A 24,866-nucleotide genomic window follows, 5' to 3' on the forward strand; every position below is an offset into this window, starting at 1 on the left:
ATTCACTGATCTCACCTCTCTGACACTGAGTTTTGGTGTACAGTATTTTCTCGATGTAACACACACCACTCCCATGTGCTGCTGTACATCAAAGTTTAACACACGTCTGGAACTGAAGTGACGCCTGCCAGTTTGTAAAAACTTCTGGGTTGGGTAGTTTTATTCCAGTCTTTTTCCTTCGTCAGTGTGTTTAACATAACCTGCTTTGCAAGAATATAAAGAGCATGTCACATGAGGCTTTGTCTCAAGTCCGCGCCTCACAACAGCAGAAACAGGCACACTCATGTCAGCCTCCATTTAGTCATGCTGCTGTCAGAGGACAAGGTCTACTTCAGAGCGCAGGCACTCACTGCATCTGTAAATTCCACTCTCATTATCTGAGAGAGACACACACTGACAGCTGTAATGCCTGAGCTCTGTTTCAGGCGTGTTTCCAGCTCTTACTTTCCAGGAATTTTGCAGTAGCTGATTTTGTTTGCACACTAGTTAAGAGTGATATTTGAATCAATCAGAGTTGGCACCAACTCAGAACTTGGAGACACATTAAAAATGTCTGCACATTAAATATTATCTGCTGCCCTCTAGTGGATGTAAATATAACATACAGAATGCAGGCACCAAAAAGACACAAGATTGCACAGTGTCTTCAGTTGCTGGTATGAATGATGGGAGCCTAAACCCCCTCTCACGTGTTTTACATAATAGTCTAGTAAGGAATTTTATTTATTTATTTATTTATTTCATAATTAAGACCACAAGAAAGACTAAGACAGTTTCTTTAAGTTCATAGATCTTTATTTGATTTCATATCTTATGCATTCTCATTCAAAAGGCATGAAGATAGAAAAGGAGACAGAAAATGGGTCATGGATATAAATATACAAAGAGAGGCAAAATCTTTACAATCAGTAACATTACATAAAGGCTTAAGCTAGCCATATGGACATGGGGCACAGCACTTTGGATTACGAAAATAACTTTCACCAGAAGCCACATTGGACACAGGCTACATGGTAGTTAACGCATAACTTCATGCAACTGCCCAACATTCAAGCTGTGCCTTAACTTCATTCATAAATAATAGAAAAGTCTGATTTATGTGCATCATCTTCCCTCCCCTTTGGCAACGCTAAAATATACAAAACTCAGCCCCAGTGTTTCCCAGAACTTGTGTGCATTGTTTCTCCCGAGGTAACTGCAAATACGGAAACCCATAAATATAGACAGTGCAACCCATGTCTATACAGTCAGGCATCACTGTTAAATACAAGACGAGTACCATGCTACAGATCAAAGAAATCTGACTGGTCCATTAGAAAGAGAAGCACAGTAGTACAGTCAAGTACGAGATGACAGAAGAGGCCACGTTGGTCAGAAATGAAACCGGTCTACTACAGCTACTTCAAGTATCCAATTACATTTCAAACCCCATCTAAAATCAACAGCTTTAAGAATCCACGTTCACGGACATTATAAATCATTTAAAATTGGCACAGACTCTCACTGAGTATTTACTGAACGTGCAGATTACCAAGAGGTTTTTTTCTCTAAGTGCACAGAAGTCAAGATGCTAGTGCAGTAGTACAATAATAATTAATAACTACATTGATGTCAATGTAACATAATAAATAAAGGAACAGACAATTAATATAAAGAAAGTATGCTTTCAGAGGAAACGAGAAGCTAAAGCGAACACAAAAGGATGACATCCAACAATCAGCGGAAACAATGAGCCACAATCTTCGACGGTGAGCATCAACAAAGGCACACACGCAAACTCACGCACGCACGGACCATGTACCAGCCAATATATGCACATGCTTAGGTACACATGTTTAGTATGGGATCTGATTTTGGTAATACTGGATCATGTCGTAGGTTCTACTCCTGTAAGTCAAAAAAAAGAGCAGTTGTAAATAATGACCAACATTAACGAGAATTTCAGAATCTGTAAACTGTTTGGGTTTTGTACTGACCTGTTGCTGAGGAAGCAGTTCTGAATGACTTTGATGATGAAGGAAGCTGCATCTTTCTCACTCAAACCAGGGTTGAACCGCTGCCTAGAGGTGACGAAGGAGACAGCAAATGACATTCAAACTGCTTATTCTCATTCACTTTGGCTCACACATGCAGACACACGCCCGACTCACTTGAGCAATTTGATGGTCTGTCCTCGGAAGCAGGGGAGACCCGTGTCCAGCATGAGTGTCACTAAGGAGACCACTCCGTCCATGTAGGGCCTGATTCACCAGGGGAACTTGTCTTAATGTTACATGTTAACCATCTTCACTGTGTTGTGAACATTTGCTTTAGCACTTGTGCATACTCACCTGACAGCCAGGTATCCCCTGACACACATCTCCATGAACCACTTGAAGGGCGTCGCCTCCATCTTCCCACCCATGATCATCACCATCTCATCGGTTAGCTTGATGTCTGGCTCCCAGCCAAGGTTCCCGCCAGGAGAACTTTCAAACATGAAGCCGAAGTCTGGACACACACACACACACACAGATAAACACACACACATGGTTTCTAATTGAATGCTCCAGTATCATGTTGCAGCATGAAGATAATGTCTGGCACTATCAATACAAATATAATGGATTACAAAGGGTTATAATTCAAAGATTGTCTCAAAAATGGTCTGAAAAATTTCAAAAAGTCCAAAGTTCAGATACACTTTGACAATGTTAAAGGACCACTTTGTAAGATTTTGGTGGATCTATTGGCAGAAATGGAATACAATACTTGAAGGAATGAGGAAATGCCCACAGTACACACCGATGTGGATGAGGTGGCCCTGGCTGTCCAGCATGATGTTGCCGTTGTGTCTGTCTTTTATCTGCAGCAGGAAGAGCAGCAAGCTGTAAGCTGCCATGCTGCGGATGAAGTTGTACCGCGCCTGAGAAGACAAGTGTTGGAGGGAATATCAGATTAAACTGAGCACTGAGAAATATGATGGTGTAAATGAGTGATGATGCAAAAGCCTGTACAAGGCTGTGACATTTGGCATTTACTTTCTGGAATGCTAGTGTGGATTCATCTCCATACTGGTTCCTGAAATAGTCGTACATGCCGAAGTCTGTCTGTCGGCCCAGCTGGTCACGAGACTTGCAGTCTGGGATGCACTCGATGACTCCACACTGTGGTGGCACATCAAAACAGGAAGAATGAGAAGCAGTTTGATTACTGGGGAAGGTTCGACATGCAGTTTCATCATCTTATTGAAAAGTTTGTTTTGAACATTTAGTAGTTCCTGTTGGGTAACACAGAAGAACATATGAAAAATTTCATTTGAACTTACTCCCGGGGCTGTGGCCACCACCCTGTAAGGAAACACGTAGAGATCCAGGCCGACCAGCTGGAAGATGTTCTTAAACAGGCTGATGATCTGAAGAGCCAGCATGTCCTGTGTGCAACGAGGACGAAATGACAAAGAGAAGGAAGTCAGCAAAATGAAGTCACATCAAAGGAACATATCAGGAAATGAATGGCAGATAGCAGTGTGGTAAGTGAAAGGAGAGAAGTGTGAAACTGAGACCTGTCTGCAGTCATCTCCCACTTTAAAGATGGCTGCCTGCCAGTAGATCCTGTCGGCCTCCTCTTCACTCTTCGCTTCATCTACAGAATCTGAGCGACACTGCAGGCCTGAGGGGAAGATGTCATGACACACTGTTTGTCTGTGCCAATATTTGAGAAATACGAGATCAACTTTGGGATCATTTAACATCAGCAGTACCTTCTTTTTCCAGCTCACTGACTCCACACCTCCTAACTTTGAACTTGGCCAGGTAGGGAGCTTTGGCAGCACTAAACAGAGACAGAAAGGGATACAAATGTGCTTTTGAAAAAAGTTCAGTGAAGCCGTCACATTTCTTTGTGGATTCTGGTAAATGTTATGAGCATTACAGAAGACGATTCTGAGGCCCACCTCTGCATGGGGGTCCCAGACTTGTAGTCTATATCCAAAACTATGGCCTCTGGGTTACTGGGAAGATAACAGCCGGGTTGGACTTTGATCTGTGACATGGCTTCCAGGCAAGCCCTCTTCCTCTCCTCCCCTTTGGGAAAAGGTCTAATGAAGACAAACAAAAGCAACTTAAACACAGAGAGTTCCCACACCTCTGTCTGACTGCACTGAGAATAGTATGCATGGGTATCTCACTCAATGACTCCAGAGCACAAGTGACAGTCGGGCTCGACTGTTATTCACAGAGGGGAGTCACTGGGGTGGAAAGTAATAGAGAGTGGAAACCAGGGGACGGTACAAGTTTCTCCCCTGGACAGTTGCAATTAGTGCTGTAATGAGGGCTGGGGGGAATTTTGTGTGCCTCTAGTGGGCTGACAAAACACTCTCTGTTCGAGGCAGCAATAATGGGAGCTGTCAGAACTCTACACGTCAGCTGCAAAGTGTACAGACTGGTAGACAGGTATTCAGGCGTACAGCATACAGTGTCTTCCAGACTGGTGCTTAATCAAAGAGACATTACAACAAATAATAGCCGAGTAAATGAACAACAAAGGGATTTAGAGAGTAGATCACTGGTGGGCAGGGAAAAGAACAAAACATCTCGGCTCAGGGGGAAACTTGTTTTCACTTCATAAACATCTTTTGGATTACCTGCAGCAGAGCTGAGTTTATAATATATCTAAAATGTTCTGTAACTTTGGACAAAGGTGCAGCAGTAATGGAAAGGATATGCTACTGTCAATGATGGCCGAAAGCATGCTAAAGAAAGTCGGAAACAATAAAGTGTGTTCATACTTGATAATGGCCGACACATTGGTGATCTTGTTGAAGAAGTCAAACTCTCTCTGGTAGAAGTCTTTGGCTGGGCCAGACAGAGAGCCGGTGATCTCCTCCACCATCTGCTCAAGCAGCTCACCTATGTCAGCTGCACGGAGAGAGAAGACCGCGGTGTTTTACATTTGTATGTTCACAGGTTGTGTTGCATTGTGATGTGCATGCGTCGAGTCAGAAAGAGATAGTGAGAAGAAATATCTCACGGTCTTTCTGATTTCCTTCCTCGTCCAGGAATATGTTGGTCTTCATGTTCCATATGAACTGGTGAGCCAGAAGCTGAGACTTCTGAGCGGCCCACAGGATGTACTCTCTCACGTAACCCATCTACATGAGGTTGTAACAGAAAAGAGGGAAAAAGACAGGGAAAGTTCTGAACATTTAAAGGATCAGTGTGCGATTTAGTGGCATCTAGCAGTGAGGTTGCATTTCGACCTCCGTTGGCTGAGCTGGCTAACTTCCAGTTTAAAGACCTCTGCTACTTTGAATGGGAATAAAATGACTCAATCGTGCAGTTCTTTCAGACTTTTCAAATGTTGTCAGACAGAATGGATGAAATTCTGATTGAAAAATGTATCCACCATGTCTATGGGAAAAAGTCTTTTCGGGCCCTTGTGCATCACATGACGTTGTAATTACAGGTTTGGCCACTATGTCAAATTGGCTTCAAAGCCAGGAACACTTCCAACAATTTTTATTTTCAGTTTATTATATACTAAGTATTATATACCAATAAAAACATACTTATGAATATTATCTTCCATTTATTGCGCTTTTAATAATCTGAAGATATGTGGGCCTTAAATGCACTTGCTGACTCAGGAAATCTGATATTTACCTTGTCGTAACGAAGTGCTTGAACAATCTGAGGAATGTAAAACAAGATGGCATCCTAGAAAGAATGGAAAAAATATTTTACACAGTAAGAAAAGAAAAAGAAATGCCATAACTGTATCAATGTGTTCGAATGAATCTCCAACATACAATGTACAGGGAGCAAAAACAAATGCGTGTGCTGGATGTGACCGTACCGGAGGAAAGGAACGGAGCACTTTGACCCCGTACTGGGCTGTGAGGGGGTGGGGTGGGTACAGGGAGGAGAAGTAGGACAGTCCAGTTGGGGGATCTGCCGGGGCCCAGCACAAGATGTGACTGAGCTCTGGAGAGTCTGCGTCTATGGTGTGCCATGTCACCAGAAACTGAAGACAAGAAATGAAAGAAAACTGAGAAATATGTGGAAAAGAAAACCAACTCACTCAACATCTACATGAGTACTGAGGTACTACTCTATGTGCAGCATGCATCACAAGATCCATATCTCTGCACCAAATATGACAGCAATCTGATGTAAGGTTATGACCCCAAGACTGATGGTGTGCTAACTAGCCTCGAGAGGAAGCTGTGTTCATTAGCTGCTGAAGTGCCTGGGATAAACAACTACGAGATGTCAAGGAGGATCATCTGTTAGATTACGGTGGCCTTCGGGGAAGGTTGTTCTCTGCCTCCCCTGCTTCTTCTACAGACAGATACGTGGCTCATTAAGAGCTCAGTCAGACAGAATTACATGAAGAAGAAGCTGGAGGGAAAAGAGATAACTTCAATAACACCAACATTTCTCAAGTGACACAATATGGCCACTTGAAAGCAAAACAACTTCCAAACCAAAACTTTTCAGTTTGTTTAACTTTTGCAGGTACTTCACCAAAACACAGGAGAGGGAACTCCAAAACCCAAGGAGCAAATTAATTCAAAAAAGACCATTTTAAATAGTAAAAGAGTAAAAGTCTTGCCTACTCAAAATCTGAATCCACAGCTATGGCTACAGGCAACTGTATTGGCTCTATACTATATATTCAATTGCACAATGAGGTCCAGAAAGGGTTTTAATCATTTCAGATCAAAAACATATTAGTAAAAGTATGATAGTGGAGTGGGAGGACAGATTAGCAACCTGTCATTGTATAGTGACAACAATCAAACCCCACAATGAGTTTATACCCGTTGGAAGCTGTGCTGTCTAGTTTCTTAAAGCCTACTGTATCACACATGCACAAGCAGAATTTGGTCACAAAATATGTCGGGTCCAGCTGTTCAAAGCTCCACTCAAAACACACTGATAGAAAACTTAAATCCACTTGCTGTAAGTTTGTGCTTATTCCTGTGATCAGGATACAAGCACCATGAATGAAACCAAAAGAATGGCGGACACAACAGTCACCCTGTTCATTTGTGATGGCAGGCAGAGGACCTCACCTTGACCGCTTCTGGAACGTCACACACAGCCGCCGGATCCATCCGCACTAGACGAGTCACTTCAGAGACAATAGCCTCTGTGTTTTTAAATCTGGAAAACAATTTACCAAAGTGAATAGCTGCATGTCCAATGAATGAAAACATTGCGTCCGTCATATCAGAAACTTGTAGCATCACTCAATTCCTTCTTGTTGCAACCAAAGGTAAAAGTGTGCACAAAGTGATGGATTTTGGCGTTTAAAACTTCCTTACTGGCACTATTGTTGAAGTTTTTCATATTTTTAATGTGGTTAGACAAAGTCTATTACACTGTCCACTTTCTCTGTGTACCTGGCAGGCAGCTGCAGGGCGAGGTAAGGTGCTATGCTCCAGGCCAGGTTGACATTGTCCTTCCATTGTTTCTCTGTCAGACTAATGTATTTGGACCTCCAGTTGGCGATGCTGGTCTCCACAGACTGTTCAGTAGCAATAGCAAGCTCCTGAGTGGACAACGGGTTGTACCATATCGTCAGTCGCTCAATCTCGCTGGCCTGGAGAGAGACATACAGGGAATGGGACTCATCAGATTTGCCCAATGAGGTGTCAAGTATAGATGTAGAACTGTAATAACTAGATGTAACTTTCTTTATTACCACAGAGTTGTGAAAATGTACAGTGGGTAAGAAAACCTAAATACCAGTAAAGCCAGTAAAAGAGTCCGGCGTTTCATGTAGTACTTGTGCAGCTGGGAGCCTCTGTTGCTTTTTTTAGACAGTCCTGAAACAGCAACAGTAATACAGTAAGATACAGGAAATACTGCATAACTGAAGATCTGTTGAATAGGTACTGAAGACCTCATCTACAAATACGAAGCAGATGGAGGTTATTTTTCACTATCTCTGCAGGACATGGTGGGCTCCAGCATAGCTTATTTAAGTTTATCATGTTGTACCTGATTTCTTGGATATGGTGGACATCCCGGAGGACAGAGGGTAGGTGTTGATCCATCCCTGAGTCACCTGCTGCCTCTGGCCAACAGCTGCGTCAAGACTGCTCCGGCTATCCGTCACTGCCACGACAGACAGGCTGTTCACCGACATGTCTTGGGGATCTACACAAAAAATCAATTCCATTATCTGTCTATCAAGAGCATTTAAACGAAAGGTTCAGACAACAACTTCATGATTAATTTGTAAGCTGGGCCTTCAACGCAAACCAAAAAGCCCAGGTGGTATAACTACTGCAATACCCTGGTGTGTATGGTAAAAGGTCGATGTAATGCAACATTTTCAGCTCCAGTTAACACATCACAGATTAGATACTTGGGTCTCTGGACAGGTTTGGTCTTCATACTATAGATTACATATGACCAAATCTGCCTTAAATTGCAGAAGTAATAAAATGCAATTAAGTTAAAAAAAGAAGCAGAAGGGATGGAAATTCACAATCACACAAAAGGAAAATCTAACCCCTGTATAAAGTTTGAATTGTCATGCTGTGTGATGGTGCTAATTCAGTTCTTATTATTGACAGATTAGGCCACTCTTTTCTCTGTCCTGTACCTGGAGGAACCAGCTGGCTGGCAGCCAGATACTTCTTATCAGACTGCAGACTGGCGTAGAACTTGATCATGATACTGATGTCTTCTCTCAGCCTCTTATCTGTCTGAGTGGGAAATTTTGGCATGACACTGCACAGAGACAGAGATGGCAAAGAGATTAGTGGACAGAGAGACGGCTGTAAAATCACACCAAAGACTTTTCCTTTTTGCCAGCAAAACACTTCTTGATTTTTTCTACCTGAAGTAGTCGAAAGCTGTGGAATAGATCTTTTCTCGTAGGACATTTCTGATGGTGGCATTTGTCACAACATCAGCATGCAGGAGAGTCAGACCCAGAGTCAGCAGTCTGAAACAAAGCAAAGTAACAACAGATGAGTCTTATTAAGTTTAGGATTCAGTGTTTCTCACAGCTGACTATTACAGCATGTAAGGTTAAACCAATTTGCTTTTGTGATAAGAAACACGCCACCTGAATCTTGGTCCAATGGCAGCAACATGACGGTTCAGGCTGCTTTTGGGCCCTCCGACGCTCAAAGACAGAGATCTCTGCAAAATGGCGGTGAAAATCTCCACCTGGTCAGCGCTGCTGTACTTGGCTATCTCAAACCTCTGCACCAGAAACTGGAGGGAGAGAGAGAGAAGGAAAAATGAGGCTTCCAACCCTTATACTCTTAAAGAAATGAGCTTAATTCAGTTTTATGAAAAATACATTAAAATCTAGAAATATCATCTATGTTTAGGTCTGCGTGTCACTCACCTCGATCCAGAGGAAGTGGGGGATGACGTCAGGTGCACAGGGTGCAGGTTGACTCTCCTCTGAGACAGCCAGAGGGCCGGCCTCCACCTTAGCCATCGAAAACAGACCCATCTTCAGCTCTACCGTCATCTGCCAAGCTCCTGCCATCTCACGCATAAACTAGGCAGATGGAAAAGAAAAGATAAAAATGAATCGTTTCTGCCATACGTCTCGAACCAAACAACACACCAATGTAACAAATGATTCACACGGTTTCATGGAAAGTGATGAATATACACACTGGCACTTCCACCCCGTTGTGTGCAGCCAGGAGCCATTCCCAGCAGGCGATGGCAGTTTCCATGCCGTGTTCTGTAAACATCTTCAGAGGAGACCAACACAGATGGTGCAGGAGTAGAGGATCGCAGTCTGAAAGGCAGCATATGGAAAATTAACATACAGCAATTACAACAACAAACAACAGCCACTGTTACAGAAAGACCTCACATATGAATTTAAATTAGGCAGAGCTGCTTACTTTTGGTAGTAATAAGCAGAGCAGCCATCTTGAACATGGCCTGCGTGAAGGCCTCTGGGTCTTTTCTGTCCAGAGCACTGGTCATCTGATGGATCATTAGCTTGTTGAGGTCTGACTGGCTGTGAGTCGCCTCTGAGAACTGAATCATACCAGCCACCTAGACAGCACATAAACAGACAGCTATGAATCACACAGTATGTAGAAAGTCTCAGAACGTCACCACGCCGTTATCATAGCATGACTTCACCTCTCCAGTGTAGCGGTTGCGCAGATTGAGTGATGCCATGAAGTTGGAGTAGTCCTTTTTCACACATGCTGGTCTCTCCGTCAGCTGGGTGGTCTAATGGGAAACACAGTTTAGGGGCCACTTAGAGCATCGCAGTCACGAACTGGGAAAGTAGGACACATAGCTGCACTGTAGCTCTTCTGGTTATACTGAATGTATCATGCCTGAACTCTGTCTCTTTATATTTAGTGTTCAGACCAACCTGAGGAAAAGCAGCCTATGGTTGGCCACGTGGTGGAGGACAGCACCAGCACAACCAGTTAGCCAAATGGGCAACCAGCCAACCAACCCACCCGTCCATTGCAGGTAAGTAACCAGGTAACCAGCAAATCCGTAAACCAGCCAAGCAACCAGGTACGCAGTTCGGTGCAGTTTAATAAAGACAAAATACAACAAATGAAGCAAATGAAAAGACAGATACAGCACAATGCAAGCCCAAGAACACAGAGGAAATGCAGAGCAAGCAAAGTAATGTCACACAGACAAGTAAGCATGCACACAGAGACAAACAGCACTGTAAACAAACAGAGTGTTTACAGAACTATAGAACGCAATACAGACAGATTAAAACACATAATAAAACACATATCTGCACAAAGGACATGAGACACTTCTGCTCAGTGTTAACACAACAGTAAAGGCTCTGACAAAGCAACTAAATGGCATGTGTGTTAAATCAAAAAGCCATTAATGTTGGACAAATGTTAATAAGCATCAAATCAACAAGCCCGTGAGGCCAACTGGAGGAACCACATGTTGGTTTTTAAGTTTGCAGTATGTTCCAAGGATCTTACAGAAGTGCTGCGTGTTGTTCTAGATGCCTCAGGAAGTGACACGGCATTTGTCACTTCCTGTGTCGTCCTCAGTGCTCTAAAAGTTTGTCGGTAGGGCCGGACAAAAAGACACTGTGCTTGTGTGGTTGTGTTTTTTTGATGGTCTGTCTCTAAACAGTGTTTCAGTAGCTCAGATTATGAACTCACCTATAATTTGGGATGTGTAATTTTGTCTTAATTCAAGCCACCTTTAATCTGAGGAGAACGGTTTTGTGCAAACATGCAGGGATGCCCACGTCATGTGTGACTCACGCCAAGTGTAGTACTCTGTCTGTTGTAGCCTGCTAAGTGCAGTATGCTCTCTGTGGCCATGGCCAGCCCAGTGTGCTGCGACAGTCCGGACACCCAGTTCTGGTGCTTGTTCAGGTACTCCTGCATGAGACACAGCACACAGGTGAGATACCAGAATGAACAAAAAGAGAGAAAAGGGGAAAAGAGAAGCAGTAATGGAGCAACAATGACTAACATCATTTGTGGTTAAAATACACAGTGATTTCCCTTTAAAATCCTGAACTCATTTCAGTAATTTGGGGTCTTCAGCAACAAAGACGATCCATAACTTACTTCAGAGCAAAGCTACTTTTATGATATTTTTCGTATTTAAGTGGAAGCCGTTGTTACAATTAAATTTACCCTTTTGATTGAGTGTGTGTTGACCCTCTCTTAAACTCCAGGGCTCTGTTCATCTTTCTGATCAAAGACCTCTGAGGAAATGTAAAGGTAAGGAAACTCACCTGTAGGTGGGACTTTGTGACTGAAGGGGCCCATTTCATAGCTTCTCTCAGGATCTCACCACAGCGAGCAGCAAAGTCCTTCACTATGCTCTACAAGGACACAAGGAATATTTATAAAATACAGAAGGAAGACAATTTGAATAAAATGTATCCCAACACAAAGGGTTGAGATTAAGCTGAGATGGTACACATGAATGTAAAGGGCTTACTTTATCTGATCAGGGGATCACACAATTCAAAACGAGCTAAGACTGAACACAGAAAGAAGCTCAAATGTCTTCAAAACCAACAGTCTGCTGTCCTCTAGTGGTCAGAAGTGTAATAACAGTTCAAACTCACCTCACGGGCCTCATACGTGTCAGGAACAGTGATCCTGTAAGGGGTGTCTGGGATGTCATAGTATGGCTGATCCTTGTGGATGTCCTGAATGAACAGAGACATCATCTGTTACAACTGACGCTCATAGTCACACAGATCTAAACTCTTCCCTGGAGTTTCATAACTCTTCAAGCAAAAATAATTGCACTCTGAACACTTGATGTCGACTAAAAGCTGCACCACTTACAGCACTTAGTGACAGAGAGAGCGTCTGCAGGATGTCCAACATGGTCTTCAACACGCGACCGCTCCACAGCAGATGGGGGAACCTGGTAGAAGAAGACCACATGAGAAAAAGGATTCATATTGTATATATCATGACGGTAGACAAAGTTCTCGGATTAATGACACTCACGTCTCAGCCAAACCAGAGAGGTATTTGTCCGCCACTCTGCGGATCCTCTTGTGTGTGTGGTTGAAGTTGACCAGTAAGAATTGAGCATGTCGCTCCAACTCCTCTTCGTGCTCTTTGGTCTTGGGCTAAAAAAAATGAGAAATAGGCTTTGATTGTTATTCACTGAGACTAAAAAATTAAATGTACGGTCGATAAGACGTTTAAGTCTTTCGAGATTGTTTGAGAAACCATGCTGCCTACCTTCTCTGCCATCATCTGGAGGAAGACGTCAAACACCTTATCGCCAACGCAAATAATGCACTGCATCATGCCTTTGAACATGAAAAAAGAGAACTTGAGAAAATGAATTGCATCAAACGAGTAAAAACAGTAGCAGCAGGTGTAGCAAGTTTAATGTCCTCACCTGATTTGTCTTTCTGGATGGCTTTGTCTTCAAAGTATCGAAACATGACCTGGAACCTGTCAGGATCATTGGATCGCAGCATCCTGAAAGAGAGATATTACAAATCTCTACAATCTGACCTCACAATATACAAAAAAAGTGACAGTGTAAAGTGTAATGAAGCTGACCTCATGTATTCTAGTCTGTAGACTGACAGCAGGTACGTGGACATGGCAAAGTCGAGCTTGTTAATGAGGGCAGATCCTTCAGGAGGCGGGTCGAGCAGATTGCTGATGGTCGCTCGCAGCTCACTCAACTCGGCCTGGAGACCAGAAAATGATATTTTAAAAGTTAGTCTTGGTGTTTCTGTTTTCAAAAGTATTTTAAAAACCTTACTGCAAGACAAAAGTGAAGTTTCGTGAATGCTGTACCGGCGTGACTGTATCATTTTTCAGGGCAGAGTTGTATTGCAATTCAGAGCGAAGAGGTTCTCCGCTGGGGAAGGTGAGAAGAGGAGACTTGGTGGCAATCTCACACACACCTTCATACCACTCCTCTGGCCAAAGCCCTGAAAGGACAAAACATATATCCAGAAATGGACGGGACTGCAATAAGTGACACTGATGTTGGTGTGCTAATTTAATGAACGCTTTTCTCACACGTAAAACATTTGTATTTCCCCATTCGGTGTGAAATAAATAATATCACTGTGTGATTTGGGGATGCTACTGGCCGCTAAAACAAAGTACCTTTAAATACCAACTCCCCCTCATTTTATGAAATATAGTGCGGAAATGCAGAACTTTCTACCAAACGTGACTGACATCAGTTCATACCTGATCCTTCCACAGCAAAGCCCATGACCACAGAGTACAACCAAAAGTCCCTGAACAGCTTCTGCAGCCGGGGCTTTGCCTCTTTGATTGGTGGAAGCCGCCTGGTCAACTGTGAATTAGAAAAATAGACAGAAGAAGGGTGAAAAAAGTACAGCCATCAGTCAAAAGTGATTCTAAAGGAATGCTAAAACACAAACTCCTTCAAATACAAATAGCTAAATTCTTCCTGGATACGCTGCGCACTGAATAAAATAAAGACAAACAATGTAAACAAGCAACTGCAAAATACCTCCTACCACACTATTAGCCCTCTAATAGTTAATTAGCATTATATGTTCTTAACAGATAAGCTGAATTGTGAAGAGTTAAAGCTTTCAGTCAATCACAGTGCTTTCTGCTCTGTTTGATCTGGTCTATTTGTTCAGGAGGAGCCCACATCAAAGTTCAGTTTTGTATTCAATTCTTTGCTCTTACAAACAGAGGCAACACAGCACTTCCTGCCAGCACACGGTGAAGGTAAGACCTTTTACAGACGGCTACTGAGGGAATTTTACATAAAGTCCTTTGTATTTGTAGCCTGTGATAACATGATTTTGCTCCTATCGATTAATTCAAATGTAATTTAATCAAGATTGCTAAATGTTGATCAGATTATGAATTAGGCCGTACTAAATGTCTATTCCCTCCTCCACAGCCTTCAGGATGTGGGTCATCACTGTCATTTCTGTGGCCTGTCTGATGGTCAGTTCATCCCTGGCTGGCATCAAAGACCTCAGCTCTCACTTCAGTGACCCTGAACCAGACCCCAGAGGCTTTGAAGATGGGGCAGTGGACATAGAGGCCATTCCCCTGGAGTTCCACAAAGAAAACACAGTCACTAATGACCTAATTTTTGATGGTTTTGAGGATGAAGATTATATTGATTTTGATAAAATTCTGGCTGCGGGCAGTGACGACTACATGTGAGTATGAACTGTTGTTACTTATGGTGGGTTAGAGCAAAAATGAAATGTTGAGGAAAGAAGTTGAGATGTAAAGCTGTGTGTAATAAAGTAAAGGAAGTGAATTATCATTAAGTTTTATACTGACATTTTCCCTATTATTTCTATATATAAAAGTATAAACAATGTTAAAAACAACCAGTTACCTATAAAGCAGCCACTGTATAATACAATGTTCTTTGAGAGTGATTTTTCTTTGAACGGCTGGATGATGAGTTTATGGTATTTTTCAGTGAGGGGGATGAGATAGATGAGATTGCCACACCGGCGCCTGACATCGACATCTTCGCCGAGCCCTCCGACCCAAAGATTCGCCGTGCCAGACTCCTGCGACTGTTCCACGGTCGGACTCGCCTCCAACGCATCAACATTGTTAACGCTCGTTTCGGTTTTAACCTCTATCGAAGTCTTCGTAACGACGTCAACCAGAGCGACAACATCCTGCTAGCACCTGCCGGCATCTCCATCGCTATGGGGATGATGTCTTTAGGGGCGGGATCTGGAACTCACGATCAGATCTACAAAGCTCTGGGATTCGCCGAGTTTGTCAATGCCAGCCATCACTATGACAACACGACAGTGCACAAGCTGTTCAGGAAGCTGACGCACAGACTCTTCAGGAGGAACTTTGGTTACACGCTACGCTCTGTAAATGATGTCTACGTGAAGAAGGATGTGTCAGTGAAAGATTCTTTCCGGGCAGAAACGAAGGCTTATTATTTTGCAGAGCCGCAGTCGGTGGATTTCAGGGACCCCGCCTTCCTGAGCAAGGCCAACCGTCGTATCCTAAAACTGACCAAAGGGCTGATCAGGGAACCGCTCAAGAGTGTCGACCCAAATATGGTGCTGATGCTTCTCAACTACCTGTACTTCAAAGGCGAGTGACATGGGGACACACCGTCCTGCACCTACTTTCAAATGATGTGTATTGTTTAATGTCGCAGAACTTTGGAAAGTGAAATTGCAGCACACGTCTGCTTTGTTTGGTTATTTGAATTGCAAAGTAAACATACGACTCCTCATTTGTTTGTATGAACAGGTACATGGGAACAGAAATTCCCCAAAGAAATGACTCACTATCGCAACTTCCGAGTTAACGAAAAAACAAATGTGCGTGTGCCAATGATGACCAACAAGGGGAACTACCTGGCTGCTGCCGATCATGAACTGGAGTGTGACATCCTACAGGTGAGTGGCCTTACACGGATTTGAGTGGCAGACTTCTTCAAAAACAATTTGCTGACCAACACACACACTGATCCATGAACAAATCAACTGAGCTGCATAATAATTATGCAAACTTTCTTGTTTTCAGCTCCCATACACAGGAAACATCAGCATGCTCATTGCTTTGCCCAGGAAGATCACTGGCATGAGGACTTTGGAGCAGGAGATCTCTCCCACTGTTGTCAACAAGTGGCTCAAAAACATGACTAACAGGTCAGCAGCATTCTCCCAACAAACTAATGTGCAGCTGCGAAAGCAACCTGAAAATAATATCTATTAACATTTTCCTTTAATGGCTTGACATGCTGAAAATGTTTGGAGATTTAAAAGCTATACCATGAGGAAACCTTTCTGTGCCTCCCTCCAGGACGCGAGAGGTGGTGCTGCCTCGGTTCAAACTGGAGCAGAACTATGACTTGATTGAAAATTTGAAGGAGATGGGCCTCACCAACTTGTTCCAGGAGAGTGGAGATTTCTCTGATATGACCTCTGAAAAAGTGGCCATGAACTGGGTGAGTAAGACTAAATCAGTCATGATTTCACTGGAAAAATCACCAAACTGACGCTAAAGGCAAACATCAAAACAAAAGAGAAGGTCACCCAGTCACCTGGACACCTTATCAACTGCAATCAATGATCCTTCCAAACTATGTCCAAATAATAGAAGCCTTCTGATCTTCCTCCCCAGCTGAAGCACCAGGGAACCATCACTGTGAATGAAGAGGGCACAGAGGCGGCTGCTTTGACCCAAGTGGGCTTCATGCCCCTCTCCTCTCAGATCCGCTTCACTGTGGACCATCCCTTCCTCTTCCTCATCTACGAGCACCGCACAGACTGCCTTGTGTTCATGGGCCGGGTGGTCAATCCTTCACAGACCTAAACTTGACCAAAAAGCCCTTCCAAACAGCTAAACTATTCCCTAAAGAGTCCCTATTTTAATCTGCTCTTAATAGCTGGGGTGTCTTGTTTCTATTAGTATATTATGTAGGAGTAACATCAAGAGTCTTTATGTGTATGTAGTCTGACTGAACATATTAACTTCTCCTTCACATTTCTCAAAAGGCTGCAAGTCTGTCAAGTGACTCAGTGACTCAGTGAATGCTTGTTATCTGTCTGTTAATGTTTTATCTTCTGCAATGAGGCTAGTGGAGAAATGTTCTCAAAAAGCTGCCATTATATAACTGTCATTACCTAACGGCATACTGTATTAATTGCAGAAGGCCAACAGGAACACGAATAAGACAAAAAAGGGGATAATAAAATGATGTATGACACTATAAGACAAGAATTTCTGTGAAAAAAATCTTAAAATGATTACATCGTTACTTTTATAAAGGGAGTGCCTTAATAAAAAAAAACTTACCTTATCTATTGTATTACTATTAATTATAATGACATAATTCTAATGATCATAAATTCAACTGACAACAGAAATACAATTTCAGCACTACAAATACATAACATAACATTCAGCAGTGAACCGCTGACACAGATGTTTGTACTGCAGCTAACAGGGTAAATATTTGTTGATTGAGTTAAATGCTAACTAACCGCTCAGATTCATCTGAAGCGCTCACATAGTCTTGTACATCATTTAACCAGTTTTTGGGCAGTTCTGAAACAGAAATTCTTGTCTTCAGTTAATGGAAAACATCTCCAAGGGGGCAGCAGTTTGTGCAGACATCACATACTCACCACAGCAATCACTGGTATGAGGACTCCAAGATTTCCAGCGCTACTCGATGCCTACGGGAGATAAAGAGCCATGACCAATGATTCAACATTGCTGTTTTCAATTTCCTGTTGTGTATGGATGTTTGTGCATTTAAGCATGTACCTTAAGTGCCGGCCCCTTGTCCGAGGCCCTCTCACTGGCTCTCTTTCCTTCTAGGCCCAGTTGGACAAACAGCTCTAAAAGGTTCACCATCAGTTCGTCCACGAGTTGCTCCCCCTGCAGGTTGGCTGCAATGTTGGCCAGAGCATTTATCACTGCCAGAGAGCAGTGCCTTGTGGGGGAAAAGAGCACAGATGGAGGGAACAGTTAAACACAGTCATACTCACTACTATAGTGCAACTGGCAGTGTCTGTGAATAGGAGGAGAGCAGACCTGTAGCCGTGATCTCTGTAGTCTTTGGTGGCGGAGTAGACCACTGAACTGGCCTTCACACTGATCTGCTGGAACAGGTTCCACACCTCCTGATAGATGTATTGCTACAAGACCAACAGACAGGACTAAGACTGCGCAGGCACCAATAGGTTCAACTCAAAATAAAATGATCTTTTTTGTCATGTTTGTTGGATAATAATCTTCTTACTTACTAATCATAACATTTATAATTTTCCCAATGAAAAATCCCATTATTAGGGATAAGATGAGTAAATGTGGAAGATGCGTATCAGCACAGAGGAAGGCATTTTGTAAGTGAGCCGTATCTGTTGTATACGGTCAGATCCTTTCCCAGTCCTTTGTTAATTGTAGTGTGTCACACTCTGGGTACACTGGCTGTCAAAAACACCCCATTACACTCCACATTTATGCACACTGTACTGAGCAAGTAAACAGCAGCCAGTAGGTGTCCAGTAATTACAGCATGCCAGCCCCTCTGGGTTAAGAAAAACAGGTTACAATGCTTCTATTTAAGCAGCAGAAAAAAAAAATCAGGCTTACATAACACTGTTCCTATCAAATAAACGTGCATCCCCTCTCCAGCTTTTACACTTTTGAATGACCCCCCGTGGTTATGTACTGGCTCTAATATCCCTTTCCAGCCTAAATGTGTGACAATACTCTAAAAATGTGCTATGATTGTATCTTTAAACTCACATTTCCTGTAATGACCATGCAGCCAAGCTGGTCTATGATGAGGACGTCCAGCTGTGATATAGGCTGGCAGAACTTCTGTTGAAGGATTTGTAGGATGTGCTCCATGACTTTAGGAGTGTCTCTCAGAGCCACTGCGATGTGGCCCAGCGCTCGAATGGTGTGATCTGGGATCAGATGGGCATCCCTGGCAGAAAGACAAGTTTTATTTTTAGAGTAGCTCTTCATCGGTGTCAAGGACATGAAAATATTCAGACTGAATTCAAAGCACAATGTAGCTTTTATCCCAACCAGGAAAAGTTGCTCACTTGTCATTCTCCTGTGAAATGTATAGTCGGTTGGACAGACTGGCCAGAAAGGCCTCCACTATCACTTGGTCCATGGTCAGACCAGCTTTCAGACATCTGAGCAATAAGAAATATACACAAATATGAACAACGAGAGATTAGAAAATCTCATTTTATGATCTCTCCTGTGCCAGGTGTCTCACCTGCATATGTTGTCAATGGAGATGTCTCTGAGCTGCTCGTACATGGACGGTTGGTCTTTCCTGTTTGACAGAAGGTTGAAGGTCGACTGAGAGTGCTCATTGGTCACATTTATCCTAATTTCTCCTGTGCCTTAAAAAGAAAAGAGTGGCAACAGCACAAAGACAGGAACGTCAACAGAAAAGCAGGACACTGTGGAGGACGACACAGACAAGTCAGCAAACTGAATTACATCTCCAGCTGTGTGAATATGTAGGAGTTCATCAATGAGCACTCTGTTCAGATCAATAGTGGATGAGAGCTGAATGTGACAATGACACTGTTATTGATGTACATCTGTCACTGTATCATCAGCACTGTTGTCCCATTTACTTTTGGTTCAGATCATTTGCGCTGTGCTTGGAATAAGAAGGCTCCTGGTGGACGTGTCATGTTTTGATTGGTTAAATGTTACATTTCAAAACTTCTTTTTCTCACATTTCACTCTGCTTTCAATCAGGGACTGAAGATGAAAATTAGCTTCAAGATAACTCTGATACATCAAATAGTGACATTTACGTTTAGTATCGTATGTGCTCCCTTTCACATAAAATAAATAGATAAATATCTGTACCTGTACTGTACTGGCTGTGATATTTGTAGAGTTTTATAAGAACAGGGGAAGGAACCACCAGGAAATCCCTGAGAGAGGTTGTGGCAGAGTGAGCAACTACTGGAAACCTCTCACACAGACGACCCAAGCCCTAAATCAATCAGAGGAAATTAAAAATATGATATCCACTAAATAATAGAAATTTATGACACACTATACATCTGGATCAGCTTCAAAACCCATCATCTGCTGCCCTGTACAGCAATTTGCTTGTATTTGAGCACATGTATTACTGCTCCTGTACCTGCAGGCAACAGATGAGCAGGGGCATGTGAGCAATGATGACTTTACTGGAAGTTTTCGACTGCAGCTTCTCTGACAGCTTGGTGCACAGATTCTCAGCTCCTGAAAAAAAGACACAGGGAGGGAGACATGATGCAACCAGAACAAATAAAACACATCCAGCATTCCTCTGATTACCGCATCTGAACACGCTGCTGTGCTCTGCTGCGATTGATTACCTTGCTCATCTTTGACGGCCCACACCATGAGGTCCACGCAGGCAGCGTTGGCTTGGCAACGAAGCTTGAGGGGGCTCTGTTCCCCCGGCAACCCCCCCGTGTCATGAAGTACCCGCTGCAGCTCTGATTGGCTGCTGCTGAACTGTTCCAGCACAAAGTCGTGCACTTCGCGGACAAATGCAGGCTGCAAGGCTAGGCAACATGAAGACAGTATGAAAATGTGAGAAGTCCATTCAATAGACTACAAAATACAACAATAAGTGCAGGACTGTGTGGCTTTAATGCATAATAAATAACCTTTTTCTAAGACTTTACCTTTCATGTAGTACAGTGTGTCCCGCAGCATTTTGAACACACACACATAGAGAGGGTCACTGAAGGTTTTGTAACAGAGGTTGATTCCAGGATTAGACTTAACAACAAAACAGAAGAGACAATGATAGAGAAGATTATTCAACTGAAAATTTCACTTTAAATTTACTACTTAGAATTTCTGACAGTGGTTATTATGTTTACCTCTGTAACTTCTGTCATAGTGGCATCCAGAGTTTTCAAAAAGGAGTCGGAGACAAATTTCTTTACCTGTGAATTAACAATACGCACAACCACTGGTGAAGATGCAGTATACTGTAGGTTTACAGAACAGGAGACTGAAGAGGCAGTATCTTGGAAAAACAGGCAGCGGCTAATGTACCATGCCAAGGAGCTGTCGCAGCAGATCAACAGGCACCTCCACCTCGTTTTCTCCTGCTCCCAAGAAGAGAGGAGACACTGAGAAACTGGAGCTGACTGTAGAAAAATAGTAGTCAGGATCTACTGCGCTGCTGTCTGGGAGGTAGGCACCTGAAATGAAGACACCAGAGGACATTAACAACATGCGACAACATATGACTGGCTCCTTCAGGGTGCAATGGGATGGGAAGCATCTAAATGGCACAAAATAAGGACAGGAGATTATTGACAATGGTGAACTTAATATCTGTGTCTGTAATGGATTTCTTAGTATATGACTATTGATCATTAGTGCAGAATGATGACACACCAGACTAGTCACTACCTTCATGATAAGAAAAGTGGGCCATGACTGAGCACCTATATAAAGACAAGACCAGTATGCATCCAAGCTGTAGACAGTTACGGCTTTAAGGCAATAAGTCGTATTTGCTACCAAGCAGGAATTGTTTCACCCAGATTAAATCACCTTTACTGGGTGCATTAATGGATTAATACGGCATGTGAGATATGCAAGTCCCAATAAAATCATTAATTCAGAAAACATGCAAGCACAGATAAGCAATATGCAAGTACCTAATTGTTACATAATGTTGACGGCTGACAATAATAAGCTAGGATTGGTTGACAGAATCTGTGTTTACATCAAAAGAGTTCTACCTTCAAAGTAATGCAGGCCAGGGGCTGTAGGAGAGCAGGGTGAGTGGCCTCCGGGATCTGTACAGCCCTGTGAGACAGCACATTACAGAACATTTCTTTTACCACTAATCAAACAGAACACAGTCACTGAAAATCAATTAAATCAAAATTTAAAAAAACACCTGTTTGGAACCTTCCACAGGTAAACAGGTTCATTTTGTTGGAATCAGGGTTTAAGAATATTAGAGCTCTGCAGTCACCTCTAATTGTCCCGAGTTTTCAGACGAGCTCTATCACAACATACACACACCTGTGCAGAAGGATCCAGGTTGGTCCCAGCGCTTCTGCGTAGAGTGTCACTCTGGCACACTGTAAGCAGTGAGGATGGCAGGATAGAACGAAAGTCATTGAAGGACCTGCGGCGCACTCCCTCTGTTTCCTCTGTGACGCAGCGGGCCTGGGGCGAGTCTTTGGGGAACAACTTGGACAGCAGGGCCTCGTCCGTGTTGCTGTAGCGGCCAAATGCTCGAGTCATGCCGAGCAGGGTGGGAACAATATACCTGCACAGGTAGACTAGAGAAAAGAGAGCATCTATGAAGCTTTTCGAAGGACTGGTGTTGCACAGTTTGTTGCCTTTGTGTGTGTGTGTGTGTGTGTGTGTGTGTGTGTGTGTGTGTGTGTGTATACCTTTGTCATGATTATCAGGTGTTTGGCACATATCCTGCAATGCCTGCATGACCTCCATTATAGTGTTCAAGATCTGGAGGGGACACAGTAGAAACAAAACTTAGCATTTCATTGCAATGCACTCTAACCTAAGAATGATTTATTATCACCACTTTTTAAGCTGACCTCTTGGCGGGAGTCTGGGTCTCTCTGAGCCACATCTGCCAAAAGAGTCACTAGACAGAAACTGAAGTTTTCTGCAACTGGGAGAAATTCTGAAGAAGAAAAATAATGATAGGCAGATTATATCAAAAGATGAAAACGCAATGCAACAGTGAAAACTGTTCAACTGAGTCAACAAGTGGAATAGACCAACAAGTGGAATCTGCTGTCTCGAGGCATTTTGTGGACGACTGAAAATGAATAGGAATGGTGAAAAAAATTACATACTACACTGTTAGAGCAAGTACACAGAGGCCATTGTAAAACAAAATAAGAGGATTATTCTTACCCTTTCCTTTCTTTCCCGAGCTCTCTTCGATCCATTGGACCCGTGGTAGCCCTCTCAATAGGCTCAGCAAGTAGGAAACAAGTATGTCTTTGTGCTGCCAGAGTAAAGCAAATCGTTACACACCACAGACAAATGCACTTGTGGGCACAGAGCAGCACTTCTGTTTGCCTAAGAAGCACCGGTCAATCAAAAATTCGAGCAATTGTTCAAATCTGGGATAAAGAAAATATATCACGCATTTCTGTCACACTGAAAGGTGAAGCTACTGTCTCTACTTAATCAGATGTTTGGGAGGCTTCCACACTGCATCTCAGTGTGATGAGGTTAGAGGCTTACATGGCCAGCTGCATGTCTAATCGCCAGTTTAATCAGATTATGAGAATAAGCTTATCATGGTGATATGTGTGGAGTCCTGCGAGAGGCTGGCGGCAAAAGCGGTCTAATAGTACTAATACCACAATATTGATAATTTGTAAATTTATCAGGCCACTGCATTGCTATGTAATAAACTCGTGGCCTGTTTGGATCTTAAATCCACTGGATCCTTTAACAACCAGGCCAGCATAAGACCTAATCTGAAGTGCACCCACTGTGTTAAAAAGGCTCTGCAGCTCCATTTTTGACTGATCACCACCCACCTGTAAGCCAGATTCCACCAGAAACACAGCCAGCGCAATAACTGCATCTCTGCGACGCACATCCAGGGTGAACACACCTCGGACCTCCACTGGACACATACATTGTAGCTTCTGGACCTGAAGGAGAACAAAACAGCTGTCTGCGTGTAGTTACTGCATTAGGAAACATAACACATTTAGATTTAACTGTTTAGTTTTGCAGGCTTGTGTTAAAATACCTGCTGTAGAGAGACTGCATGTTCCAGCATTGAGTTTTGATCTTAACTAGGTTCATGGCAAGAATATCAGGAAACTGCACTACTGGTTTTACACATACATTACATTTATGCACACTGATCAGGGGTAACACTTTTTATACCTTTCTAAGTTGGATTTTTTTCTTTCTATTTGTCCGTATTCTGTTCCTGTCGTTTCTGTTTCCCTACTGATGATCAATAAAGTTCACTGTAAGTTGGCATCCAGGAGGAAACCACAACAAAACGATGCTGCTACTCACTATAACAATGTCATCATTGGTATTTAGAATATTTGATATAGTGCAAGACACTAAAGCTCAAAACTGGTCACTCCCACAAAACACACTGAAACTGAACATTATATAACCGATATGCTCTATAAAATATCAATGGTGGCAATGTATTGATGATTGCCTCGATATGTCCCTGTTCATTTTATCTGATCCACCAAATTTAAGCATTACTTTGCGCAACGCAGCTCTTTATCCAACCTTCGTGTTTTGGCCGAAACAATGTATTTTAATTTAGATTTCATCATCTTTGCAACAGGTTAGGGACTGTCTATGAACACACTGTGAAGCTTTGTCCATCGTCTCTCTCGCTCTTCACCATGTAAACCTGTTTGACTGCAGTGCCGATCAAGCCGGACTCTGCTGTGTGATGCAGTAACAGGCACCACACAAGCAGCGACGCCACTTTCTTCTGCATTGCTCTGTTCTTCTATTACAGGGAAAACACTGTCGAGAAGACCCAGCTTCACTGACTCATAACTACAGACGCCGACACACCTGTCAAATGTTAGCCTGGCTGCCGAGTCAGTGATCAAAAGAAGATATGGACTGTGCGGAAGCGGAGCTACACCCTGGGCAACCCTGTTGCTTAACGTTTAACGTTACTAACGTAGCTAATTAAAACAAATGTGACTTTTGGAGCTCACTCGGTTTTCTCCTTCCTCACCTTTTCGACGGGTGCGGGACGGTGAACAGCTAAAGAGCGTGCCAGCGACAGGACTGTGTTGAAATAAAACCCTCTCGTACCACCTCCCATTACAGACATGTTTACCCCTACATCAAACGAGCTCAATTCAGCAAGCAGAGGAAACAAGCAAGCAGCGGCAGC

The 24,866-nt window shown here is 43.0% G+C and overlaps 2 protein-coding genes across 2 annotated transcripts; one reads left to right on the forward strand and one right to left on the reverse strand.

The window, feature by feature from the left end:
- Positions 1-779: 779 nt before the first annotated feature.
- pi4kab (phosphatidylinositol 4-kinase, catalytic, alpha b) lies at positions 780-24,837 on the reverse strand. Its single transcript, XM_076730177.1, has 54 exons — positions 24,705-24,837; positions 23,512-23,628; positions 22,874-22,967; positions 22,549-22,637; positions 22,384-22,456; positions 22,007-22,269; positions 21,718-21,784; positions 21,020-21,168; positions 20,842-20,907; positions 20,641-20,737; positions 20,326-20,517; positions 20,109-20,209; positions 19,826-19,955; positions 19,215-19,344; positions 19,033-19,128; positions 18,728-18,911; positions 18,011-18,114; positions 17,741-17,909; positions 17,599-17,649; positions 13,676-13,784; positions 13,271-13,407; positions 13,028-13,161; positions 12,861-12,943; positions 12,698-12,768; positions 12,458-12,582; positions 12,290-12,371; positions 12,064-12,147; positions 11,725-11,814; positions 11,243-11,362; positions 10,119-10,211; positions 9,872-10,028; positions 9,635-9,762; positions 9,355-9,513; positions 9,067-9,218; positions 8,836-8,943; positions 8,599-8,726; positions 7,989-8,147; positions 7,734-7,813; positions 7,388-7,587; positions 7,058-7,148; positions 5,836-6,003; positions 5,643-5,696; positions 5,011-5,131; positions 4,769-4,898; positions 3,935-4,078; positions 3,743-3,813; positions 3,545-3,651; positions 3,308-3,412; positions 3,021-3,146; positions 2,785-2,905; positions 2,331-2,490; positions 2,151-2,240; positions 1,977-2,060; positions 780-1,887 (listed from the first exon to the last, which is right to left on the reverse strand). Exons 1-54 carry the CDS (start codon positions 24,801-24,803, stop codon positions 1,836-1,838), a joined length of 6,294 nt encoding a protein of 2,097 aa, XP_076586292.1. The 5' UTR covers positions 24,804-24,837; the 3' UTR covers positions 780-1,835.
- serpind1 (serpin peptidase inhibitor, clade D (heparin cofactor), member 1) lies at positions 14,378-17,143 on the forward strand. Its single transcript, XM_076731463.1, has 6 exons — positions 14,378-14,637; positions 14,910-15,553; positions 15,716-15,864; positions 15,992-16,116; positions 16,271-16,415; positions 16,592-17,143. Exons 1-6 carry the CDS (start codon positions 14,378-14,380, stop codon positions 16,781-16,783), a joined length of 1,515 nt encoding a protein of 504 aa, XP_076587578.1. The 3' UTR covers positions 16,784-17,143.
- Positions 24,838-24,866: the final 29 nt, after the last annotated feature.

This window comes from Chaetodon auriga, chromosome 5 (genome assembly GCF_051107435.1).
Source record: "Chaetodon auriga isolate fChaAug3 chromosome 5, fChaAug3.hap1, whole genome shotgun sequence".
In the NCBI taxonomy this organism is placed as follows: domain Eukaryota; kingdom Metazoa; phylum Chordata; class Actinopteri; order Chaetodontiformes; family Chaetodontidae; genus Chaetodon; species Chaetodon auriga.